Below are 26,902 nucleotides of genomic sequence, written 5' to 3' on the forward strand. Positions count from 1 at the left end.
CTGAAAGGTGCCACAGCTTCTGCAAGAGCTTTTGGAAATGGAAGGACGTGGACTCTTCAGGACTTTCTGGGGGTTTTGAAGTAGCGCACGAAGAAATTAAGGCCCATCTCTTCTGCGCTTTCCTGAGAAATAAGTTGTGCAATTCCCCTTTAACAACAGACAGGGAGATACTGATTACCCCATAGGAGGTCTCTGAGACCAATTCATCCTCTTCCTGACAAGCTCATCCTTTGTTTCTCCCTCTATTTCCACATAGCAGAGAAATTTTACCTGCACAACCAAAAGATTTGATATCTGCCGTACAGGACTTAATTAGCTTGAATCTGCACCATGGCGTCTTTTGAGCCTTGATCGCGGCTTGACTATCGGAAAAAATTTTGATATCTCCCTCGTTCCCGCGTTTCCTAAGCATTTAGCATGCCTGCAAGATAGCAAAGACTTCTGCCTGATAAACACTAGCAGTTTTCGGAAATTTTAAGGAAATAAATTTATCTTTTATATACTATATATATAATTGGCGCGTACACCCTTTGCGTCTTGATGTTGTTCCACAAATGGAGGGACCTACAGTTTTAAGCCGACTCCGAACGGCAGATATTTTTATGAGGAGCTTTTTCATGGCAGAAATACACTCGGAGGTTTGCCATTGCTTGCCGAGGGGCGACCGCTATTAGAAAAATGTTTTCCTTAATTTTGGTGTTTCACCGAGATTCGAACCAACGTTCTCTCTGTGAATTCCGAATAGTAGCCATGCTCCAACCCATTCGGCTACGGCGGCCGATTAGTTTGATTTAATGAAACCCTCTGTTCCGACTCCCGATTCCATATTGGAACCGTCAATAGGAGAAGCATTCTCATGAAATTTATAGCGTACATTCAGGGAAGTGACATATAAGCTGCTCCTTTGTAGATGTCACCTACTTACGCTTTATTTCTTGGTATTATAAGTGATAATAAAGATTGAAACTGCCACCCAATGTAAAACAAAATTACTCTTCTCTTGAGGGTTCGACTACCACTCGTGGATTCCCACGCTTGATGTTGGTTTAGTTGAGGCGCAAAAATTACTTTTCCACTGTGCCATCGCAGAAACCTCTAAGGTTCAACTGAATTATATCATCAGCCAAATTATTCTTTACTATGAAAATTTGTCTATCAGAATTGTAACCGTTGGCAACTTTGCTGACTTAATTCAATATTAAATGGCGACCATATTTTCCATTATTATTTTCCCATTTTTCGAAGAATTTCCTTAGAATTGTTTATGTTGACAAGGATGCTCCTCTACATCAATTGCGCTTTTGTTAAAAATGTCTAACAACTTCCATTTTTCCGCTTCCATTTCCCTCGTTCACATTTACTGACAGCTTGACAACCCAATAATACAATTCGCAGCATTAATAATTTTCCCAAATTGTAATTGTATTTCTTTTAATTTTTTTCGTGGCCTTTATTTTTAGCGCAATTTTCGCCCTTTTTGTCGATTTCCTATTGCTTTTGAATCTTGGTAACAAAGTTGCGGTTGTCTCACAAATGTTTATATTTTTTCTAGATCTGCCGCAGATTTTAAAGTATTTGTTATTGTTTCTATTACTAATGCCATGTTTCTTTATATCCTTTTTTTTTTTGTTATTGCTTTAACATCTTTTTTTTTGTTGTAGCTTCGCACTTCATTCATCGCTTCACAATTATTTATGGTATTAATGCTTGTCAATGCCAAGACAACAGTGGTAAAGCAACTAGAAAAGTATAAAAGAACAGTGTCAACAACAACAAGAAGTACTCCAAGAGCTGCATTTGCTCGCAAAATATGCGAAAGTGGCTCATTACGCTCACACTTCTCACACCCCTACATAACAGTTTAGGCTACGATACAAAAATCTCGTTACTTGTACTTGTATAAGAACTACATACAATGTTCTTGTTATTGTACAATATTGTGTGTTATTATTACTGCTGTTGTTGTTATTATTTTTTAGAACTCATCATCAGCCTCAAAGCCCTGCTTGCTTGCTGTTCGCTGTTCATTTGCGGTGCAAAATTTGTCATAATCTTTTGACGTGTGTGCGTCGCCTTGCAGCGCAGCGTTCGTTTGCACAGCAGGCGAGCGCCGTAGGCGAGAGCTGATTGTGAAATGTCGCATGGCGCATTCGTTGTTCGGGAGTGGGAGTGGGAGAAAGTTTCATTATGCGTAGGCGTTTGTGTGTGTGTATAGTATTTTTTTTTTTTTTTGTTTTTTTTTTTTTTTGTTAACGAAGGCGGAATCTTTCATAGATATCGTCAACTTAGACGGCATGCACGATTCATACTGCTTGCTAAGGGTACACCTCATTCGGGACCACGCACAGTCAGTAATTTTCATACTGTCTGGACTTGCAAAACAGTACACCTACGTAGTAAGCCCTTGAACTCCGTCTCCTCCCCCACTCTCCCTGCGGAACTGCTTCAACGTATTACTTCGCAGGGCTGGTTAGCTATACTCGTATAACTTCGTCAATGTCTATCGGCTAATGCGTCTCATTTGCTCAATGTAGCTGAGCTCTTTTTGAATTCTAGTAGCGTATGCAGCTACCTCCTCCCACTTTTCTTCCGATTGCCACATGAACTCGACTACGTCAGTTGCATTTGGAATTATTCTTCCTGTTATATTAAACGTGGGCAGTGGAAACTGGCATGTTCCACGTCTTCTTCTACATTGATGCACACAGGGCAGTAGGGGCTGTCATCATGCCCGAACCTATGCAGATATTTCCTAAAACTTCCATGTCCAGAAAGGAACTGTGTCACAAGGTAGGTTGTATCTCCAAGGCTCCGATTTAGCCATAGTCGCAGATCGGGAATCAGTTTATAAGTCCATATTTACTGGAGGTATTCCATCAGTCTTGCCACCTTGTTAGTGACGCAAGCCGCTCTTCTTCTCTCACCGCTTTTTTATTTATTTCGGCACCCGCTGCACATCTGTCATAGACTCGCTTCATTTCACTGGCGAGAATATACGCTGGTATCATACCAGCTATGACAAACGCCGCGTCATCCGATATTGCTCTGTAGCCGCAACATGCCCTTAGGGCACTTAGCCTATATACAGACAATAGCTTCCTTTTGTTATCCTTCAGTTTCGCCGCATTTGCCCAAACTGAGGCTGCATACAGGAGGACTGAAGTGGCCACATGTGCCCGCAATTTTCTCCTAGTTGACTTAGGACCACCTATGTTAGGTAAGATCCTTGGAGTGCCACTTGTATGCTAGCGGGGTTTTCTACCGCGTAGTCAATATGCGCCTTAAAATTTAACCTACAATCCATCATAATTCCTAGGTATTTCAGAGCCGGTTGTGAGTGAACAATTTGCTCTCCCACTCTGATTTTCATATGCTCGACTTTTTTCCGACTTGCCATCAGAACCGCCTCCGTTTTTTGCTCTGTCAATTTGCGTCCCGCCTGTTCGAGCCAATCTTTCACTTGTTTTATCGCTCCATTTGTAATCTGTTCCACTTCCTGTGTGTCACTATCGCTATATCATCCGCAAAGCCTTTTATTCTTACCTCTTTGGGTACCGGTAAGCGAAGGACTTTGTCGTACATGATATTCCAGAGGACAGGGCCTAGGACCGATCCCTGCGGCACGCCAGCAGTAACTTTGTACATTTTTGTTCCAGCACTGCTCTCATACCTCAGTTCTCTATCAGAGAAGTAATTCCTTAATATCCTGAGAAGATACGGCGGAATGCCAATTTCATACAGGTTATTCAAGATGTGCGACCAACTTGCTGAATTAAAGGCGTTTTTGACATCCAATGTGGTTACAGCACAGTATTCCTTGCTGCCCCAACGCCACCGCTTTCCTTCTATTGCCTTAAGGGGGGGGGGGGGGGGGGGGGGGGGGGGAGGGGGGTAGGGTTAATTCCACTAAAAATATACACTTATTTATGAATTTTTGTTGGAAAGATGATTCATATTTTAAAAATATTTTCAAAAATTTTCACAAGAAAATATACAAAATTGAGCCGTTGACAGCAGATCTACGCAGACGCCTCGAAAAAAGGCAATTTGCCGTGGACAGTTTTTCTCAGCATTGGATCATCTGAAATCAAAAAATCAAAGAGTTTTCATTAGGTAATCAATTGTCCGAGGTAACCCTGTCGAGTTTTTATTAAAAACTTCGAAACCACTTTGACATTTAAATAACTGGTGATTAAGTAAATTGCAAACGAGCTCCCGTGCAGGAGTCTAACAGAATTAATTCATTTCACTTTTGATTTATTTGTGATCTATGCAATATTGATTTACAGTAGTGGGCAAAAAAAGAGGACACCGGAAAAAAGTTTAATTACAATATTGGGAAAATTTGGATTTATTTATAGACAAGCGATTATTTAATAAAAAGGTGTTATGGAATTGGTTTCATACCAGTTTCAAACAGAAAAATACATTTCCGTGGAGGTTACATTTGTTCGTCTTCTATTAGAAATCGAAACTATGCGATACAGTCGACTCTCGTTAAACTATGTATTACGAATTATCGTGTGTTTGAAATATTAAATGGTTCGAAATTTTTGAGAGAAAATAAATAAATACTGTTTCATCAGTTTCGTTTTGTAGACAAAAGTTTTGTAAGTTATCGACTGAGGCTCTTGCTACCTTAATTGATACCTCTGCTAAAGGTTCTGATGTATCGTCTTCATCTTCATCGTTGCTCATTTGATTCGTATCTGTCGCAGATAAAATTTCGCCATTGATTAGTGATCCTGAGACAGCAACATCTTCATCCACTTGAACATAGACAGAAAAACTCATGCCGCTGATGTCAACTACTGCAACATCGCTTTTCTTCTCACCTCTTTCTACTTTTTCAATTAATTTCTTCATCAAACATTTTTGCTTTTTAGCACTCATATTTAATCGAAATTTTTAATCTGTATACCAAGAAAGCGATTAGTGTGTAAGCGTGCGTCAAAATGTGCCTATGTTTTATGCGTAACACGCAACAACGCACAGTAAAGGTATTTTCGGGGGAGTCCCAAAATTCAAAGTTCTTACTAACACACCAAGAAACTTTGCAAATTTGTATTGCCGAGTGTTTGACCATATGAGTTCTAATTACCGCGTCGTAGCAATGATCTTTTCGTTCGAATTGCCGAGAGCATAAAAATATATGGATATAATTCGAAATATAGAGAGATGTTGTAGGGACTCGTGATAACTTTGAATTAATGAGAGGTTCGAAATATCGCAGGTTTAAGTTGACGAGAGTCGACTCTATTTTAAATAACACACTTTTATTAGCTCGGGTTGTATGTATGTATGTAACGGAATCTTTGAGCTTAATTTTCACTGGCTTCTAAAAATCTGATCGACTTGGAATTTTGCACACCTATCAAAGACCGATGACAATGCAATAATTTGATAAAAGTTTTCCATTATCCTTATTAGGATTGCCAGGATTAATATTTTCTTTTTTTACCTGTGGGCAAAAAGTAAGATTAATTTGGTTGTAAAATGAAAAATCTTTATTTCTAATGAAATCCGTCTTTTACGCGTATTTAACCCCAACATCAAAATAAAAACTAAATGAAATGGATGCCGGGAAAGAAAGCAGGTCTGTAAACATAATTCTAATAAAATTTTTGTCAAATATTATTAAATAGGGATTCATTTTACAGAAAAAAGCGTGTGCCCATGAACGTTTTGTCCTCTTATTCCTTATTATAAAATGTAATACAGCAGCTAGTCCTTGACGATTTGCGCAGAATGCTTTAGGTCATTATCTTGCTGGAATATCCAGCTCGAACCTAGGCCTCGTTTGTCCACGGATGGCATCAGGTTTTGTTCCAAAATGTGCTTGTATTAGAAGCGATTCATATTTCCTTCAATGAAAACGAGGTTTCCAGCTCCTGTGGCTGCAACTGCTCCCCAAACCATGACACTGCCACCACCATGCTTTACAGTCGGAATCAGATTCCTAGGATCCATGGCAGTGTTTGGTTTTCTCCAAACTTTGGCTTTGCCGTCGTATCCAAATATGTTGTATTTGGACTCATCAGTGAATAAAACTAGTTTCCAAAATTCTATTCCCTTATAAGGTGCTTTTTTGCAAACTCCATACGACGCTTTCAGTTTTTCTCGCTTATAAGGGGCTTCTTGCGAGGAGTTCTGCAGTTGTTACCTTCATTATTAAGGGTCCTGCTTATTGTACGTGGGTGGACAACAATTTGATACCTCTCGGCTACCTCCTGGGCCAAATAAGTAGCATGTATTTTCGGATTCTGATTCACTGCTTTGCGAATAAAGAATACATCTCTCCGGTTGAGATTCTTGGGCCGGCCACTACGCGGGTTAATCTACAGATAATTGGTTGTTTCAAAGTTTTTACAAATAGTTTGTACCGTAGACTTGCTTAAATGCAATAAATCAGCTATTTAACCAAAGGATGTCTTATTACTTCTGTACTCAACAACTAATTTTCTCAAATCAGTAGAGATTTCTTTGCGGAGCGACATTATTCCGATCGTACACTTTTTCAAAAGACAAAATGCCATACATTTTAAGAAGAATGCAATGTAGAACCACAAAATAAAATAAACGGTACTTTACAGTTAAGTATTCGCAGAAAAGATGAGCAAAATAAGAGTCCTAATATAACGTATGTACACTTTTGTCAGTGCATTTTTTTGGTTTTTCGTGAATAACTTTTAAAGTAACTACTGAAAATAATTTTTTTTTGCATTTGTTAGACTGTTACAATAATTAGACTTAAAACAAAATTGCATCATTACATTCCTTTTGAATGCTTTAGATCGGGAAAAATTAAGAATAAAAAATAGTTAAAAAAGAACTAAAAAACACGCTTCTATTGCTAATCGAACTAAAAAGTAGAAAATAAAAAATAGTTTAAAAAAACTAAAAAACACGCTTTTAACTCTAATTTGAATTACTCTATTTGTATCTTAATTTTTGTTATAATTCTGTTCTGAGGTAGTTGACTATGACTGATCGTTCGATTTGCTATTACTTCATTATAGGCCCCTTTGTCATTAAAATTTATTTTCTACTTTTTAGTTCGATTAGCAATAAAGGCGTGTTTTTTAGTTTTTTTAAACTATTTTTTATTTACCTTGAGGCACTTATAAAAATTATTTTAAAATTTTGTAGTTCTTCCTGTCCATTTTATAACGTTTTTTATTCGTTCGGGCATGGAATTAAAGTCCCTTCAGTAATCTTAAATTTAAAAGTAATGACGTGAATTATTATTGTAATGCAAACAAAAAATTCTGTTATTAAGCAACCAAGAAGGGTGAGTCAGTATGCACGATTTCCTAGATACTTATACATTATTATTTATTTTTTTCTTCACTCCGCTCGGAAGCATAGGGCTTCGACAAGTCGCTGCCATCGTAGACGGTTTTCAACTGCTTTTCTTGCGCCGTCCCACGAGAGGTCGGCATCTATTAGTTCGCGTAACATCGACCTTCTCCAAGTGTTTTTTGGCTGACCGAGACCTCTGCTCCCTTGCGGGTTCCAGTCAAATGACATTCTCGTGATGCTATCTGCTATCTCGTGATGATATCTAAGCGTGTGACCTATCCATCGCCACTTTCGGCGTTTGATTTGCCTAAGGATGGGTACCTCAATCGTTAATCTCCACAGTGCGCCGTTGCTGATGGTGTTCGGTCCGATTATTCTACAGATACAACAATACTGACTTCACACAAGAGCTGAATATTCACGCTTTAGTGCTTCTGGAGATTTGCGGACTCGCCTATACTGTATGCATTCGCCCGCCCGAACGCCGGCCTTTGCTTTGTTTAGTCTGCAGTTGACATCTTCATTTTTCTCTTTCTGTTTGAATAACATCTTTTTCCAGCCCGCCATTTCTTCGAATTGAGGAACAAATAGCAGTCCAAGCGATACAATTGAGTCAAGTCTGGCGAATAGGAGGATGTGAAAGGAGTTGAAACCCTATTTCCATTAATTTTGCGACCACAACTGTTGAGGCGTGCGCTGATGCGTTTTTGTGGTGGAAAAAACCTTTTTTTAAATAACTTGACTTCCTCGATTCAAATGAATACCTAGCACAAAGAAATATACCGATCTGGCTGAAACTTGGTGTGTGTTCGTCCAAGAGATGTTGCTAACTAAACATAACATCGATACGCGTCAGTAATGCCATCTCTTTGACATTGCACGGTCTCTTCAAACGACTCTCATACTTGTAAGTAACCTTTTTTTTGTCCGTTACTGTATGTATGGGTCTCTGCTACATTTCTTAGACAATTATCTAGTAAAATTATTCGTTGGCGGAAAAGTTTCTCAGATTAAGTACTTCTCCTCACTCCTGGCAAAACTGCAAGAAATGGGTATAGAAAAGTTTTTTTTTTCTTTTTTCCTTGTTCATAAAAAAGTATTTTAAGCTTAATAGATTTTATTGCTTTACTGTTCAGATGTTTGATTTGCTCAGTTTTTGACACCTGACACTTTACTTTTGTGCATTGGCAAAGTGGTTTCAATGGCCAGGTCGCATATAATAAAAATGCAATTATTATAATTTTTAATTGGTTTATTAAACTGGTCAACATGTGACCACCAAGGTTGCGAGTTTTGGGAATCGATGTCATGAGAATGTGAAATATTCATTCTCTCAAACTGGCGGAAATTTTCAGATTTATCAAAGCATCCGGAAAATTTTCACAGGACTAACTACTCTTATCTCTATTTCTATTCTTTCCTATCTCTTTCTTTGATACTTTTCTCCTTCCCTCCTTGTCTATCTACCCTCTTTCCAGAGTTCTGAATAAAGGGTGGTTAAGTTTTAAGGGCCGGTCTTGATTTTGAATAAAATACAATTTTTTAAATGAAATTATTATCATTTCTCTTTATTATGATAATATTGGTATCGTTCAATTACGCATAAAACAAAATATCGGCCATGTGGCGGCAGCGGCCTCGGCGGCACACCTCCATCCGATGGTCCAAATTTTCAATGACGCTGAGGCATAATTGAGGTTCTATGCCGTTAATGTGCTGAATTATCTCATCCTTTAGCTCTTGAATTGTTGCTGGCTTATCGACGTACACCTTTTCTTTCAAATAACTCCAAAGACGAAAGAAGTCCAACGGTGTCAAATCACATGATCTTGGCGGCCAATTGACATCGCCGCGACGTGCGAATATTCGGCCATCAAATTTTTCGCACAAAAGAGCCATTATTTCGTTAGCTGTGTGACAAGTGGCACCGTCCTGTTGAAACCACATATCGTCCACAGCCATATCTTCCAATTCGGGCCATAAAAAGTTCGTTATCATCTCTCGATAGCGAACCCTATTAACAGTAACTGCGTGGCCTCATTTTGGAAAAAATACGGCCCAATGATGCCGCCGGCCCATAAACCGCACCAAACGTTCACTCTTTGTCGGTGCATTGGTTTTTCGGCAATCACTCTTGGATTATCATTCGCCCAAAGGCGGCAATTCTGCTTATTGACGAATCCACTGAGGTGAAAATGTGCCTCATCACTGAAGATGGTTTTTTCGAAAATTGGTCATTCCATGTGGCCCGTTTTCATAATAAGATTGAATAACTTTAACGCGTTGCTCGATTGTGTATCTTTCCATGGTTCAAATTGAATTAGTCTGAAATTGAAAAATGTCAAATGGAATGCAGAAAAAACTTGCCATTTAGGTGTAGTTTACATTCAACATCGGCCCTTAAAATTTAACCACACAATGGGCCTGAGTATTTTTGGAGTCACCAAATCTCTTGGTGCTGCTTGGCTCGACCTATTCAAATTTCAATAGCTAAAATATGTCTCTAATTGACCCTGAGTTTTTCTGTGTTATCTGTGGCTCGGTGCTCGACACTTCAAAATTTCAAATTTCAAATGAAAAACAATGAAAAAAACGCAGAACATTTTAAAACCACTTAGTTAATCTACTTGAGTCTGCTGAGGAGCTCACCGTGGAAGACTCCTGCACCACCCTTACCGTTGAACTTTACGTCATTCGTCAATGGGTTCACTGACCTCTGCCTCCGGTTGCTGCATCCCGCGCATATTCTACTTGAGAGAAAAGCCTATTTATGAGAAAGGTTCTCAGGTTGAACTCAACTCGGGTATGCACTAGTCAGTTACCGTGAGATGAGCTCCAGATGTCTGGGAATCTTGTCTGGGCAATCAAGTTTAATCGCAGCATGGAGTGCTGCAATTTGGTTTGTAATACCTACGGGTACCGCAATTATAAGCTCTAAAATAATAGTATTGTGAAGAGCTTCACTCATTCCTATGCTGGCAATCCGTTGGGTTCTCTTAAGCTGCATATCCAGCGTTGTTTTCTCTAGCGAGTTCCACCAGACGAAGACTCTTATTTAAGTGATTGGGTTTATATAAGAATCATCAAATTATGCTTTGTGAGAGCTCTAACCTTTTGCCAATGATGCCTTGCAACTTTTTTTTTTAATTGCCTGAAGCCTCTCTATAATGTCAATGCCCGTTTTCGTCGCCGCTCGCCATAGCTTTGTACAGGAGAAGTTTGTTTCTGTATATTTATAATGTTTTCTTGTAGAAAATATGTCGCCAAAATACTGTTGCGACTAGTAGACATAGTGACGGTTTCTTCAGCGTAAGTTGCAGTCTCAACCAAGTTTAGAGTGGTAGAACCGCAGTAAATATCGTGTAAAAAACTGGGCCAAGAATACTTCCTTGTGGTACACCTGCAGAGATCGGGGCTAAATCCGTGATTTCGTCTCCTAGTTTGATTCTGAAGCACCTTTCCTTGAGATAGGTGCATAACACCTCATAGTAACTGTGCGGCAATGTTTTTATTTTCAATTTATACAGTAAACCTGGGTGCCAAACTTTATCGAATGCCTGTGATAGATCGAGGAAAGCAGCAAAGACTCGGTGAACTTGTTGTTGAGTGCTTTTAGCAGAAGCCAAACTGATGCTCGGGTATTAATTTGTTTTCTATTAGTATTGACTTAAGTCGCGCTAATAGAATTTTTTCAAAAACTTTTGATAGGATTGGGAGAAGACGAATTGCTTCACGTAAACGAAGCATAATGCTCAAATAATATTCCTTATTAACAGTTTGGCCAGGTGGAAGGAATTCATAGTGCACCACACCACGAAAATCGAAAAAAACTGTCATCATGACCTTTATTTTTGAACGACTTTGACGTGCTCTTTCGGTCTGGCCTCGCCTTTAGCACGATATTCGCTTGATTTGTCGGTTGTTTCAGGGTCGTAAGCATAAATCCTAGTCTCATCTCCCGTAATGATGCATTTGAGCTTGTCCTGATAGTCTGAAAGCATTGTTTCACACACATCAACGCGACGACTTTTTTCCAAGAAATTGAGAGTTTTCGGTACCAAACGAGATTTGACTTTTCGTAGGCCCAAATGGTCTTTCAAAATGGTTTTCACAGATCCTTCTGATATTACGATCATATCAGTAGGGTCTTTAACAGTCAACCGACGATTTTAGACGAGGAGCACTAACTCCTTCACTTTATTGACGTGTTGGTCGCCTGTTGACGTCGATGGTCGTCCGGAACGCTCCAAGTCATCAACACGTTCTCGACCCTCTTTGAAGTCTTTGTACCACTTATAAACATTTTTCTGCGACATGGTCGAATCACCAAATGCCTTCTGCAACATGCCAAACGTTTCCGCAGCCGAAATTTCATTCTGCAAACAAAATTTGATGGCACTTCTCTGCTCAATCAAATCAGACATTGTAAAAATCGAAAAATGCACTCTTGGTCGTTTGGTAAACACAAGCGTAAATATATTACTGATAATGACATTCACATGAAAGTTGGCCCAGATGTTGTTAACTGGAGCGAAATTTTAATCCCGCGAACTTTGACAAATAAATTCACCTTACTTTTTGCCCACAGTAGTATATTAAACTTCTATAATTTATTTGACTATAAATTGATCAATGTTATAAACTAAATTTTCATCGTTGAAGTTGTAAGTATTGTATCGCCTATGATAATATATTGCTTTACTATTTTTATGTAACATATTATTATTTTTCAGTATTTTTAAATATATTGGTGATAAATGTTTTTCTGTTAGAGGTAATGATATTTCCCTTGCCTTTGACAGATGTTTGTTTATCAGTTCATTTTCTTTGAATGTCAGTTTATCAACAAATCTTACTGACGATTTAATAAGAAAAAGTCTATGCGTGATATTTTACATTTTTCATATAAACTTTTATTAGAAACTCTTTTCCGAAAAGTACCACGCCTGTAAGGTTGGCGGTTAAGACCGCTACAAATTCTTAAAACATATCGTTCCAATCGTCTTAGTCTCTCCATTTGGTTCGACGAAATGTTGAACCATATCGGATGAGCATAAGATATGATTGGTCTAATTATTTGTTTGTAAATATTTATTTTAATGCAGTTCGATAGTCCACCCTGTGTTCTTACTAAATTACAATAGCTAAAGAACATTTTTTTTGCTTTTGTCAAAATGAAATCTACATGTCTTACAATGGTGAATTTGCTATCCAAAATTATGCCCAAGTATTTAATTTGTTCTTTGTATTTTATGTTGAATCCATTTATTTTAATTTGAGGCTCATATTTACGAGCATTTGGATATAAGTTTTTACGTATTCCTTTAACAATAGTTGTTTCGCTTTTATTGAAGTTTAGTTTTAGCTTCCATGTGTGAAAATATGTATTTAACTCATTTAGGTATGAGTTAACGGCTTCATTGGCTTTGATTATGCGTTGGTGAGATCCCAATATAATTATATCATCTGCGTATATGAGAACTTTAATATCGCAATTATTAATTTCGGAACTTAATGGTGGGTCAGGGAAATCAGCTAAGAAGATGTTATAGAGAATTTTCCCCAACAAAGAACCTTGTGGCACACCTGAGCTAACGTCTCTTGTCAAAGAATTAAATATACCTTCATTAACATAAAATGATCGCTCTTTCATATAACTATACAACATTATGCAAAGATTTTTTTCGAAGTTGAACTTCCTGTACATTTTAAATAAGATTCCTTCCACGCAAGCAGTATCGAATGTTTTTTCCACATCTATACTGACTAATATCGTCGCCTGTCGTCGATTTAAATTACTACAAATAAAATTAGAGAGTAAAGTTAGTGCGTGGCATGTTGAATGATATGGTCAGAACCCAAATTGATAGTTTTTTAAGACATGTCGCTCTTCAATATCTTGTTTTATTTTTTCAAGCAAAAAATCTTCCAATAATTTACTGATATTTGAAAGAAGATATATTGGGCGATAATTAACAAGAGAACTAAGGTCAGTGTTTGGTTTCGGAATGCATTTTATTTTTGCTGTTTTCTATTCCAGTGGGAAATAGCCTATATTAAGTGAGTGATTAAAGATAATTGCTAAGAATCTCCAGAAAGTGTTTGTTGTTGTCTTTAGCAAAAAGTTTGAGATACCGTCTTCCCCACAGCTCTTTTCATTATTTTTTAATCGTAAGATTATGTCAATTTTCTCCGCGTTTATAAAAGTGTATCGAGATTCAACTGTAGTTTGTTCACCATCAGCTGTTATGCTGTTCGTAAAATGTACAATTGGCTCAGCTGTGTTAGCTACAATAATTCTAATACACTGCTGGTTCTAGCGATGTATTTGTTCAAACGACGAGCCCCAACTCAGCTGATAACTAGAATAATTTAAAGCTACAGTACAACTCCTCTTAACCGGTCACCTCGGGACTGCATACCTGGCCGGTTGCTGTTTTGGCCGGTTAATCCGAAGTGTACTTGTATAATATATATAACATATAAAAAAATGGAGAAGCATTTTTTACATATTTATGTATTTCATATTTACATATGTTAATGTGTTACATCAATAAAATATAAGTGTAATAATTATTTTTTGAAAAAGTCTGTGATTTTCTTCTGTTTTTTAACCTTCAGTGAATTTCTGAATGCGACATCCCTCCATTTTCTAATCACCAAAACGTCGAATGCTGTTGACTCATGTTGCTGCTCAATGTATTTCAATGCAATTTCCATCACATTTTCGGCTTCTTCATGAGAAACTATTTTCTCCTCTTCAACGTCACTACTCTCATCATCTTCCTCTCGTTCTTTGCTTGCTAAATCTATGATTTCGTCATCATTCAAAAATTCATGTTCGTCACAGTTTGTCATCCGATTTTCCACATCTTCTGCCTGTAATGATTCGTTACCCGATAACTTTTGAAGGTCTTGTAAAGTAGATTTGTTTTCTTCTTCTTCAGTCCCTGCAATATTCGAGATCACAATTATATTCTCAACATCTGGCCAAAGTTTTCTCCAAGACTTAACAAACGTTGAAGAGGGCATTTCTTGAAATGCTGTAGCTAACATATAGATAACGTCCTTGATATTGATCTTTTTGATGACTTCTAAAATACCTTTGCCTTCATTCTCCGAATGTTGCAGAATTTCAGAAACAAGTTTACGCCTGTATCGTCTTTTTAAGCTTTCGATCACTCCTTGGTCCATTGGTTGCACTAAGCTTGTCACATTAGGAGGAAGATAAACTAATTTTATGTCATCTACAGCGTACTCATGAGGATGGGTTGGAGCATTATCTAACACAAGAATTGCTTTAATAGGCAAGTTTACACTTTTTAAAGTTTTTTTAACTTTTAGAACAAACTCCAAATTAAACCGCTCTTTAAACAAGTCTGAATTCATCACGCTGATTTTTGTGACTTATAATAAACCGGAAGGGAAGATGGATTCAAGTTTTTGAACGCCCGTGGCTTAGCAGACTTGCCAATAACGAAAAGAGGAATTTTATGAGTCCCTGCTGCATTCGAACAAACGGCCACTGTAATACGTTCTTTGTTCTTTTTGAAGCCAGAGGGAGACTGTTCATGGCTGCCTAGAAAAGTTGTTTCTGGTAACATTTTAATGTTTAGCCCGGTCTCGTCCATATTATAGACTTGTTCTGGAGATAATTCCTCTGTTTTAACCATTTCACCAAACTTAGTCTTGAATTCTGTCGCACCAGAAGTATCAGCAGACATTTTTTCTCCACTTACATGTGCGAAATGAATTCCGTGTCGCTTCTTCCATCGATTAAGCCAACCATCACTTGCCACAAAGTCACCTTCAATATTATTCTTCTGGTGGATAGTCAAAGCCTTTTCTTTCAAAATTGGGCCGCCAATCGGTGTACCTCTTCGACGTTCCTGAAGAAACCAGATCCACAAAGCTTCATCGACGACCTCGCAAATCGGTTTTTTTCTCGTACAACGGCTACCCAGATTTCTATCAAATTCCATTTTCGAGCAAAACTCCTCAATGGAACGCCTATCTCTTCGCCAGTCATTTACAGTGCTTTTTCCAACATTAAATTCTGCACATATTTTCACTACGGATTCACCATTATCAATCCGCCTTAGCACTTTTAATCGTGTATCCATCGAAACCACAATTCGTTTGCGCTTTGCACTCATTGTTAAGGAAAGAACTATGATATGTCCGTACCCACAGCAAAAACAAACCAAATTGATCAAAACGACAAAATCCTATCTAACATCGTTTATAGTTTACTTCGCCGGGATCTCCCCGTAATATCGGGGGAATCCCAGCCGCATCGCCTCGCCGGTGAATTTCTTGGAAAATATTGCATTGCGCTCGGCTGTTGTAAACAGGCCGGTTAATCCGTCGACCGGTTAATGCAAAGCCGGTTAAGGGGAATTATACTGTATGTACATACACTTGTAAACTCACACAAAAACTTAACCAAAATGTAATATTGATAATGATAATTTTAGCAAATCCAAGCTGTAGAAAGAATTACTTAGTGCCATACGACAGGTGTAATTAATAAAGGAGGAAAAAAAGCAAAAATAGATAGTCCAGACAGGTGTTTTGAAAATTCGCGATTTTTCTTTTCTCGAAGTGTGTTTTTGAGAATACGTGCTGCAGCATTGAATTTTTGTTTACTTACGCGCTTTTTACCATTCAGGTTAGATGAAGCAGGTGTGCACGAGCAAGATGCATGTTGAACTGTGTTATAGAAAACTCTAAAGCTGTTTCTATATCAAGCCAGTTTTTTAAGGGTGGATCGAGGTGCAATGTTTCATGAATTATGGGCCGGAATGAAAGCCAATGTATTTGTATGCTGTGCAGAATGGCCGGTTTCTGAACATGAAGAAAATTGGAGCTGAGCCGAGCAAGTAACGGGGAATGATCTGAGGATAAGTCGAGCGAAGACTTTAATACCCAATTGTTACTATGATATCAATTCCTTTTTATACTATGAAGTCAATCAAATCAGGCAGTTTATTTAGATCAGTTAGCCAGAATGTTGGCTCTCCTGTTGACTGCCAGCAACTGATGCCTTCTTGATCGGTTCCTCGATATAGGTGCACGCTAAGAGACATTAAAAGATTTTTATGAATGATCAGCGAAAATGCAAATGTCTTTGTATTGCGTAGTCAGTACGCTAAGGTTATCGCCTACCAGAATTTTCTTAATCTTAAGTAGTCCACATAGCTTCAGCATTTCAACAGAAGGTTCAGCTTCCTCGTACTTGTAGTTGAGCTTGGAACGCTTCAACATAAATTTGACAAAATCTTACGATTTACGATGCACTGTCGGACTTTCTTCTGTCGACCGCTGGGTCGGTCCTTTGTTGCGTGCGCCGTTTGAAGGTCCTAGCAGCTTCAAAAACAAAAAAAAAAAAATTCAAAATATATCTACCACTAATGATTTTTATACTAAAATCCCAAGCTTTTGCAGCTTGAGAAGGTAGTCTGAAAACAAGCGTTAATAGCTTTTGATGTTGCCACACTTAAGTGACTTTTAACAAAAAGAAAAGTGACTTTTCAACGAACTGTGATTTGTATAAAATTCAAATGAGTCGACTGAAAAGCATAAATTAAAAAAGTAGAAAACTCAAATAGGCGCGATTTTAATGAAAAGAAAAGATTAGAGCGCAGAAAATAAATTTGAATAGACTAAAGGAAAAATGATGTAAATCGCGGTTAACGGTACTTTGATGAATGAACTAAACGCTTTGATGTTACCACTGTCCACTGAGTTGGCATTCACAATGTGATTTTTACTGTTTGAAAATTAATGTGAGAAAAATACAAACAAAAAAAATATTTTTTTTATGCAAAATAGACAGAAATGAGCAACGTTGCGTGATTTTCGAGATTTTATAGCAACGCATGAATTGTTGCCACTTGCTTTGAAGACACATAGCTAGACATATGCAAAGAAGGTGGGAGGAGAGGTGCCAAGTGCAAAAAGCCGTTAATTCATTGCTGCCACCATTTTGCACGCGTGAGTTTGAAAAAGAAAACTGAGCTGAGGTTCAACAAAAAAACAAAAAAAATAAAATTAAATATATCTGTTTTTAATGTTGCAAGCAGAGCAGCGGCATTGATGCATGCAACAAACGGCTTGTGTGTGCCGCAAAATAAAAAAAAACATAAAAATGATGGCAGTTTTGAGCCAAAAACGGGCGAAAAATGGCCGTCAGCGCGGGTGCTTTTATTTTTAATTTGCATATCAAAGCCAAAGTACAACATTAAAAGAACACTGTTCGAACAAATGCGAAAAGGTGTGTGTTTTTGAAGCGCAAATTTGCATGCAGCAACAGGGTTACTTGGCTTGAATGGTCGGCAAAAACAACAATAGCGAACGCCGCATTTGGAGACAATCAAAACGCACGCAGTCCAAGTAAACAAACAAAAACAACAGAAAAAACAAATAAAAGAGAAACACAAATGAAAAACAACAACAACAATAAAATGCAACAACAACAATAAAAACAGCATTTCGGTCGCACAAAAGTAAAAGTCGCCACCAGAAAGCAAAACAAAAAACAAAAAAAAAAATATTTTAACAACAACAATACATGGCCGTGTGCTTGCGTTTATAATGACTTCTTATTGTTTACTTTGCGTTTTGGTTGTTGCTTTGTTGTCTTCTTCTCCTTCTTCTTCGCTTCATTCCTTCCATTTTTGCATTTGTTTTTGCTTTTATTTGGTTGCTGTTGGCCATATTTGTTGCTCCATGCGGCGCATATTAATTTAATAAACGACTCTGCCACACCAATGGCCTCCATTGGCGGAAGGGTTGTTGAGTAAATGCAACGCCGCTGAAGTGGGCATGCTGCCATTGTTGCTGCATTGGTGGTTCCTCGGCAGCTGCTCAAGCGCATGCATGAAATGATAATTGAATGGAATAAGAAAAGCAGCGCAAAAAATTTAATTAGAAGCGGTTACTTTGTTATTGCTTTAATTATTGTTGTTGTTGCACATTGTTTTTTTTATATAAATAATGCTGTGCTGTGAGGATGTTGCAAGTGTTGCACACGCGTAAGCGCTTCCTGTTTAATTTTCATTCCCATTTAAAACGAAGATTCAACGTTAAGCTACAGGGTGGCTTTTGATATTAACTCAAAGAAGCTCTCAGTTAACTATTGAAAAGTTTTGCAAACTTAATTAAAAGCAAGAAAAGAGGTTTCACTTAGCAAATAAGTTTTATGATAACGGTAAATTTTCATGCATATTATCTGCTAAATAAGAGAATTTTGAGTTTCTTAAAGGACTATGGATAGGTACAGTGGCGGCGCTAGGCGTCGGCGACGTCGGCCACCGCCGACGGCCTCGCGTCTGAGGGGGCCTCGCAGATAAGAGTTACCTATTTATTTTCGTTTCGCCAATCATCCTGGCTTTGCCTTTATGAGCGTTTTCACACACACTGCCCGACACGATATCTTTATTGGGTGAAAATATTTGTAAGTAATGTGTATGGCATTTATCATTTATTTATTGATTGAATTCATGGGTGCAGCTAAACCTATGAATGCAATAAATAAATCAGTTATACGTGCAAAAGATCTTAGTTTAGCATATACACATAGTAGAAAAAGTCTGCGTTCACCTATGCAAATATTCTTTGCATTAGAAAAAGTTCAAAACAATAAATATTTCAGAATTTTTTTTTAATGAGTTTTATTAAGTTCACTTAAACGTAACTATCACACATATTTCGCTACCAATAACAAAATCAAATTTAAAATGAGATCACATAAAATTAAAAAGTCCATTTAAACTAAACGGAAAAAGTTTGCGTTCACTTCAATAATAATAAAATAAAAGGCTTAAGGTCATAGAAATGTTTTAAAATTAATAGCTAGTTGGATATCCCCGGCTTTTTATGACTTCTAGGAGGCGTCTTTTCATTGATCCAACTAGGTTGGCTGTTATTTCTGGACTTATGGGTTCCCATTCCTCGTTTAGCGCGTTCTTAAGCATTTCCTTGCTAGTTATTGTACGCTCTCGTATTTTTTTTTTCTAGAACGTCCCATAAGTGCTCAAAGGGGTTAAGGTCAGGTGATTGTGGGGGTGTGCGAAGTTGTTTTGGAACATTATACAACAACCACAACCCAACAATCTCTGCTGTGTGTTTCGGGTCGTTGTCCTGTTGGAAAACAAATCTTTCACCGAGTCCCAGTTTGATTGCACTTTCTCTCAAATTCGTTTTTAAAATATCGAGATAATCATGTCTGTTCATTATCGACTCAAAAAACTGCATATTTCCAACGCCCGAACTAGCCATACACCCCCATATCATGGCACCTCCTCCCCCATGCTTTACCGTAGGTACCAGATTTTGCTTTCCAGGTGCCGTTCCGTTTTTCCTCCAAATAATTTTACGACTTTTTATCCCGAAAATGCAAAACTTGCTCTCATCTGAAAAAATCACACTATTACAAAACTCAGGTGGCTTGTTTACGTATTCCTTGGCGAAAGCCATCCGCTTAAGTCGATTTACTCGCGATATGAAGGGTTTTTTTCGGGCCACTCTGCCGTGAAATCCGATTCTTTTTCGAATTTTTCTTACTGTATCTGGATGTACTATCTTTTGGTATTTTACTTCTATGTCTTTTGAAATTCGGCTTGCTGTTAGTCGTGGATTAGAATTCACAAGAATAGTTATGTTGCGTTCTTCTCTTTCCGTCAGTTTTTTTGGACGCCCAGAACGAGGCTTAGACTCCAAACAATTCGTTTGCTTGAAGTTGTTTATCACTCTTTGGACTGAGGAGTATTACCTCCCAACAATTTTCGCGATTTCCCGATAGCTCTTACTATTTTGCCACAAACTTACAATGATTTTCCTTTCACCAATATCTATTTCTTTTCGCCTTTGGTCCACAGTAGCAAAAAATGTATTTCTAATACCAATTTTTCCCTCTTTAGATTTGTTCTTAACCGCGTCAACTACATGAATGATTTAAAATTTAATTTAACGTAATTGCCATGCAAATAATCGTCACTATTCGAAATGAACGCACACTTTTTCTGCTTAGCCTATTTAAGTAACTGTACTACAATCCCGTTATCTGAACACGACGCAGCTCAAACTCCAAAAAATTTTGTTCATAACCTCTATGAATAATTTTCTTTGAAATAAGTGAAAAGAAATAACTGAGAGTTATAAGATAAACACGTTAAATTATTTTAATACTTTATAACAGTGGGTGAACGCAGACTTTTTCTGCCATGTGTATACAAACATAATGTGTGTGTGTCCTCTTCATTATGAGCGTCCAATGCCAATATCGAGCGCTCGATTTCGCGCACGCCGCACGAGACTCTGGACGGGGAGTCCCCGTGTTGTTTAGTTTATTTATCTATCTTTCATTTGTCTGTGAGAGTAGTTTTCTTCATACGGCAACTGGCAGACTCGCAAGCGCGAAGTTTCTTTTTATTGTATTGTAAAGTCATCACCCCGACGTTCTAGTGGATAAAAGTTTTACGTTATTTGTTATTAATTTCATACCTTATGTTAAGGTAAGTCAACATCAACTTTTTAACGACTTTAACGATAGTATCTTACAACCTAAGGCCAGAAAGTTGGATTTCCTGGCGGGTGTGAGATGGTGGCCGAGAAGAAGCCGAGCCGGCCACGAAAGTCTTGTAATCCGCTAGAGCGCGCTGCATCTCGAGCAGGCCTCAAAAGTCGCTCTTCCTGGAGTCAAATGCGGCCAGACACACCGTACTTTCGGCAGAGTGATCAAGAAAAATTATTTCGTCAAAATCAATAGTTACCTATACCTTTTATAAGTCGTAAATACTCGTAATATTAGTAAAGAAATAGATTCATATTTATATTTACCTAGATAAGTAAAGTACCTACCTCCTTATTTTTAAACTTGCGCTAGTGTTTTTTCTCGAAATAATAGAAATATTTCGCCTCCCGACCAATGCCTTCAAGTATATTTTGTATGCGTCAAAATTCGTAACAATTATTTTCACAGAGTTCTTTTTTCATACATACCTACATCTCTTGCGGTGTTCCTACAATAAGTACAAAATCATATGAATGAATAGGTACCTACAACGAATTATTTCACTTCTCCATAGAAAGACCTTGCTTATAATAAGTTTCTTCTGCATTACGTATTCCAAAAAATAAGTAGGTTGGTGCTACTTACCTTTGCCTTCTTAATAGTGACTATAAAATAAAAATATTCGATCTGTGGCATGTACGTACATACATATGCAGGGTGGACATGGATAAAGTGCAAATACCATTGAGACCATAGGCCCGCGACTGATCAAGGTGGCGCTCTTAGGGGAGGCCAATATCCAGCAGTAGATGCCTACCGGTTGAGATGATGATGATACAAATTGGCAGCTGACTCGTAAATTTTGTATAGTCGTTTTCTTTTCATTTCCGACAAAAAGTTTGACAAAAAATGTTCCGGGTATGTATCGTAATCCATGGTTTTCGAATTTTCACTTTATCCAGGACCTCCCTGTGTAATAATCATCAACCAACTCTTATAATCTGTATCCTGTAACATTGCGTTCTTACCAAACTGAACTAAAAAATATTTAAGGTTATCATGTCTGGAGGACCCTCTAGAGACAGAGATGTAGGAAGAAAATGGAAATCCGGTGCGTCAAAAAGAAAAAGAAAGGCTCAAACGGTTGTATCCAACCAAGCTCTGAGTTCCAGTATGATGATATTTCTTAAAAAGCCCTCTTCAGGTGCCACTGCTTCAGAGTCAAGTGATGAATCTTTATTTTCTGAACCAGAATCAGCTACATAGTTCAATGAAACCTTTAGTCAAATTTCTGATACAACTTTACCTTCAACATCGAGTGAATCTGCTGTGACCCAAATTTCTGTGTGAGTCAGAAAATCAAGAGCAAGAAGTTCATTTAAGCGAACCATTAATAGACCTAGGTCCGGGGAAGTGGGTATTGCCACTAAATGATGCGCAGCGCCATCTCTTAATTTAAAAGGCTCCCGATCAAGACCTAGAGAAATCTGATGAAAATTACCCAAAAGACCAAAGTAAAAGACATTTTTCTAAATTTCATTATACTAGAAAATTGAGTAACGGCGAAACGCAACATCGCAGATGGTTAACTTACTCCATGTCTCAAGATAAAGTTTATTGCTTACCATGTAGACTTTTTTCACATTTGCAGACACAGATAGTAAAAGAAGGTGTTGTGATTGGAAGGATCTGAGTCGGATACTGCAAAGACATGAACAAAGTCAAGGACACATGGAGTGAAGAATCAAACACGGTAAAACAATAGATAAGGATGACGAGAGATTGATTAGGGAATCCCAAAAGCATTGGTATAATTTGTTTGAAAGATTGATAGATATAATAAACTACTTGGCCCAACACAATTTGGCATTTAGAGTTCATCGAGAATCCTTGAAATTGAACAATAGTAAAATTTGTGGCAATTTTCTAGACTTAGTTAAGTTGTTATCTAAATATGATCCGACATTACGGGAGCATATGCAACGTATTAATAAAAAAACAACTTAATCAACATTATCTGAGCCACGATATCCAAAACGAGTTAATTACTTTAATGTCTAAATAAGTTATTAACGAAAATATATACACAGGGTTAAACAAGCAAAATACTATGCCATCTTGCTCGATTGTACCATGGACGTAAGGCGTGTTGAACAAATGTCAATAATAATAGGACTATGAATAAGTTCGTGCGGTTTTTTTTTCGAAATTTGAAACTTTATTGACGTAAAATGGTTACAAATTTAATATTCAAAATATTGTCCATCGCTTACTACTACTTTTTCCCATCTTTCTGGCAATTCACGGATTCCCTTTGTGAAAAATTCGGTCGGTTTTGCCGCAATCCACGAATCGATCCATTTTTTGACTTCATCGTAATTACGGAAGTGCTGGTCAGCCAGGCCATGTTGCATCGATCGGAGGAGATAGTAATCGGATGGCGCAAGGTCTGGACTATACGGCGGGTGGGGTAGGACATCCCATTTGAGCGTTTCTAAGTATGTTTTGACCACTTGTGCAACATGTGGCCGAGCATTGTCATGTTGCAAAATAACTTTGTCGTGTCTATCGGCGTATTGCGGCCGTTTTTCTCGCAGTGCTCGGCTCAAACGCATCAATTGTCGTCGGTAGACATCCCCCGTAATCGTTTCATTCGGTTTCAGTAGCTCATAATACACAACACCCAGCTGGTCCCACCAGATACACAGCATAACCTTCAGGCCATGAATATTCTGCGCCGACGTCGATGTTGAAGCATGGCCAGGGTATCCATACGTTGCCCGACGTTTTGGATTGTCGTAATGGACCCACTTTTCATCGCCAGTCACAATTCGATGCAAAAAACCCTTTCTTTTGTGCCGTTGAAGCAGTTGTTCGCATGCCATAAAACGGCGTTCAACGTCTCTTGGCTTCAATTCATACGGCACCCAATGGCCTACCTTTCGGATCATTCCCATGGCTTTTAAACGTTTGGAAATGGTTGATTGATCAACTCCCAAAGTTTTTGCAACCTCTTCTTGCGTTTGAGCCGGATCTTGATCGAGCAATTCCTCCAATTCGGTATCCATGAACTTTGGCGGCGCACCCTCGCGTTCTTCGTCTTCCAAGCCAAAATCACCACTTTTAAAGCGTGCAAACCACTTCTGGCACGTTCGCTCAGATAGAGCATGCTCACCATAAACTTCCACCAAGATACGATGACTTTCGGCTGCTTTTTTCTTCATATTAAAATAATGAAGAAGAATTCCCCGCAAAAACACATTATTTGGCACGAAATTCGACATTTTTAAGTGTGGTAAAAATATTGTTGTTTACGCTTCAAATAAAAAACTTATACTGACGTTTGTGCCTTACGACAGTAGCTCTCCAATGAATGTTTGGAAATGTGGATCGATGGAATAATAATCAAGTTACGCCATCTGTTGTAAAACCGCACGAACTTATTAAGATTTTGCAATTTGTCAACTGGCGCTGTAGAAGAACATTTCATTGGGTTTATTGACGTCGCAGAAACAACAGGAGAGTATTTAACAAAATCAATATTGCAAGAACTGGAAAGAAATGATCTAGATCTCCAAAACTGTCGAGAACAGGGATATGATAATGGCGCCAATATGGTCGGAATTAGAAAAGGTATCAGAACAAGAATACTCAATATAAATCCAAGAGCATTCTTCACACCATGCGGATGCCACAGTTGGAATTTACTTTTGATAGATGCAGTTAACTCTTCAACGACAGCCAAAACATTTTTCGGCTTTATCAATAAAATCTTTGTGCTGTTTTCAAAGTCAAGGAAGCTTTGGGAGATAGTAAAAAGTAAATTAAAATATACTTTACAAACTCTGTCTGAAACGAGGTGGGAGAGTAGAATCGGAGCAGTAAAAGCAATATTTTTACAATTTGATGATGTCATCGAATGTGTGAATGAACTGAAAAATAAAACTGATGATTCCGAAACTCTAAGCGACTGTGAAGCAGTAATGTAATGAAGTAATGAAAGAAATGTTAACTTTTGATTTTATTGTTGCATTACACGTGTGGTATGAGGTTTTGCTACGTGTAAATAATATAAGTAAACTATGGCAATCGGTTCAAGTCAACTTGCAAGTCGCTATTGATACTTTACGTTCATTTTGTAGCTAGATTCAAGAATTTGAATCAGGATTTGAAAAAAGCGTAACAGAAGCTAGATTATTTGTGGAGAAAAGTACTTATGAAATTCAGTCTCAATTTAAGGAAAAAAGAATAGCCAGGAAAAAACGAATGCTTAGTTACGAACATACTGATGAACCAGTTGAATCTCCTGAAATACAGTTCAGAGTTATTTATTTTAACACAATGGCTATAATAGTCTATACCGAATGTCGATTTACAGCGCTCAATGAATATTTTGAACAATTTCGTTTTATTTATGATATCAATTATTTGAAATCTATGCCAAAAGAGGATCTTCTCAAACATTTGACTGATTTAGGTGCAACACTTCGGGAAGACGAAAACAGTGATATACAGCCTTTTGAACTATATGAAGAGCTTCAGCTTTTAAAAACTAATTCACTAGACTCTATCAACGACGCGAAACAACTCATCCAATACATTTTAGAAAATAATTTAGAAGAAATATATCCAAATGCTTATATTACAATTAGAATCTTGCTCACAGTTCCGGTCAGCACAGCTTCCGCTGAGAGAAGTTTCTCAAAGTTGAAATTGATAAAAACCTATTTGAGAAGCACAATGAGCCACAGACTATCCGCGTTATCAGTTCTGTCAATCGCAGCTGAAATAGCGGCTAAAAGCCGAAAAGTTTGACTATTTTAATTTTTGTGTGTAATTATTTTTTGTCATCATTTTATTAACAATAAAACTCGTTAAACTCATAAATTATTTTATAATTTGGCTCACTTAATTTAACGGTTTTTTTCATTGCGAAGTAAAGAGGCCTCGCGAAGTTGATGTCGCCGACGTACACATTTGGTCTAGCGCCGCCACTGGATAGGTATCGTATATTTTAAAATGGGCTTGCAAGAGGTGCAAGAAATACTAATCACTCGATAAGACCGTGCAGCCGCAATCTATGGTTTACCCAAATTTGGTAATTTATGACTAAAAGAAGGTTAGCTACTGTGTTTAGCGGTTACTAACAGGTGGCCAAAAAGCTCGCGAAAATTCGTCAATATTATTCAACCCTGCAGCAGACTCATGTAGCTCATATGAAATCAAGACTAAGTTGAAATAGGCTACTAACATGTAAATAATAATAAGGGGTTTTCCAGTAACAGGTTGTTATTTGGAATAGCCCGCTGTTTCGGTAGATATCTCTTTTGAAGCTGCCATTTTTTGATATTTGACAAGTAGAAACTACGCCATTAATAAAAATGGAACGATATACGCTTAAGGGGTAACATGGGTTTCGTGGGTTCAAAAAATCGATTTTTTTTTTTTAGCTTCTTAATTTCTACAACATCTCAAGAATATTATCCTAAATTTTCAAGTCGATCCAAATAATAGTTTCGGAGGTACAGCCTTCGGAATGTGTGTGCTCCAAACCACTTTTATTGTTACTCAAAACTTCAAACGCGTTTTTCTCGGAACCGTGTTTTCAAAGCCGGTTGTCAAATGTTCTCGAAAACTACCCAACCGATCTTGATGAAAAATTACACAGGTGTTCGAGTTACAACTTACTCGTGCTTGAACGAAGGATTTTTTTTTAATTACAACTATTTAAAAAAAAACAAAATGTCAAGCAAATTTGACCGAAATTTTCATTTTTTTGGAAAAATGTCTGCCAAAATTACATTTTTTTCTCTCCTTCGTTCAAGCACGAGCTTATGGTCTTAACTAAAACACTTATTTTTGTTTTTTCATTTTTGATGATCCTGTCAGGAGTTATGCTGACAACGCGGACGCACCCTTTTTTCGAGGGGTCGCCGGAAATGACGTCATAATGGAGGAGTTTTCATTTTTTTTTTTGAAAATTTCAGAAATTATTCTATAAGACAGAAAAAAGTTTGACTTAAATAAATAATTTTTTACTTAGAAAAAAATATATTGAAAAAAAGGCCTTTTTTTACCCGACGA

General features: G+C 37.6%; 1 protein-coding gene across 1 annotated transcript in view; it reads right to left on the bottom strand.

Moving 5' to 3' along the window:
- LOC128857697 (jerky protein homolog-like) overlaps positions 1 to 15,458 on the bottom strand; it is a 70,347-nt gene extending 54,889 nt beyond the window's left edge. Inside the window, exons 1-2 of the mRNA XM_054093442.1 lie at positions 14,774 to 15,458; positions 13,963 to 14,585 (exon numbers count right to left, since the gene is read on the bottom strand). Of these exons, the coding sequence (XP_053949417.1) occupies positions 13,963 to 14,585; positions 14,774 to 15,458 (1,308 nt within the window). The remainder of the gene's footprint in view (positions 1 to 13,962; positions 14,586 to 14,773) is intronic.
- Between the last annotated feature and the right edge of the window lie 11,444 nt (positions 15,459 to 26,902).

Source organism: Anastrepha ludens, chromosome 3 (genome assembly GCF_028408465.1).
Source record: "Anastrepha ludens isolate Willacy chromosome 3, idAnaLude1.1, whole genome shotgun sequence".
Lineage (NCBI taxonomy): Eukaryota > Metazoa > Arthropoda > Insecta > Diptera > Tephritidae > Anastrepha > Anastrepha ludens.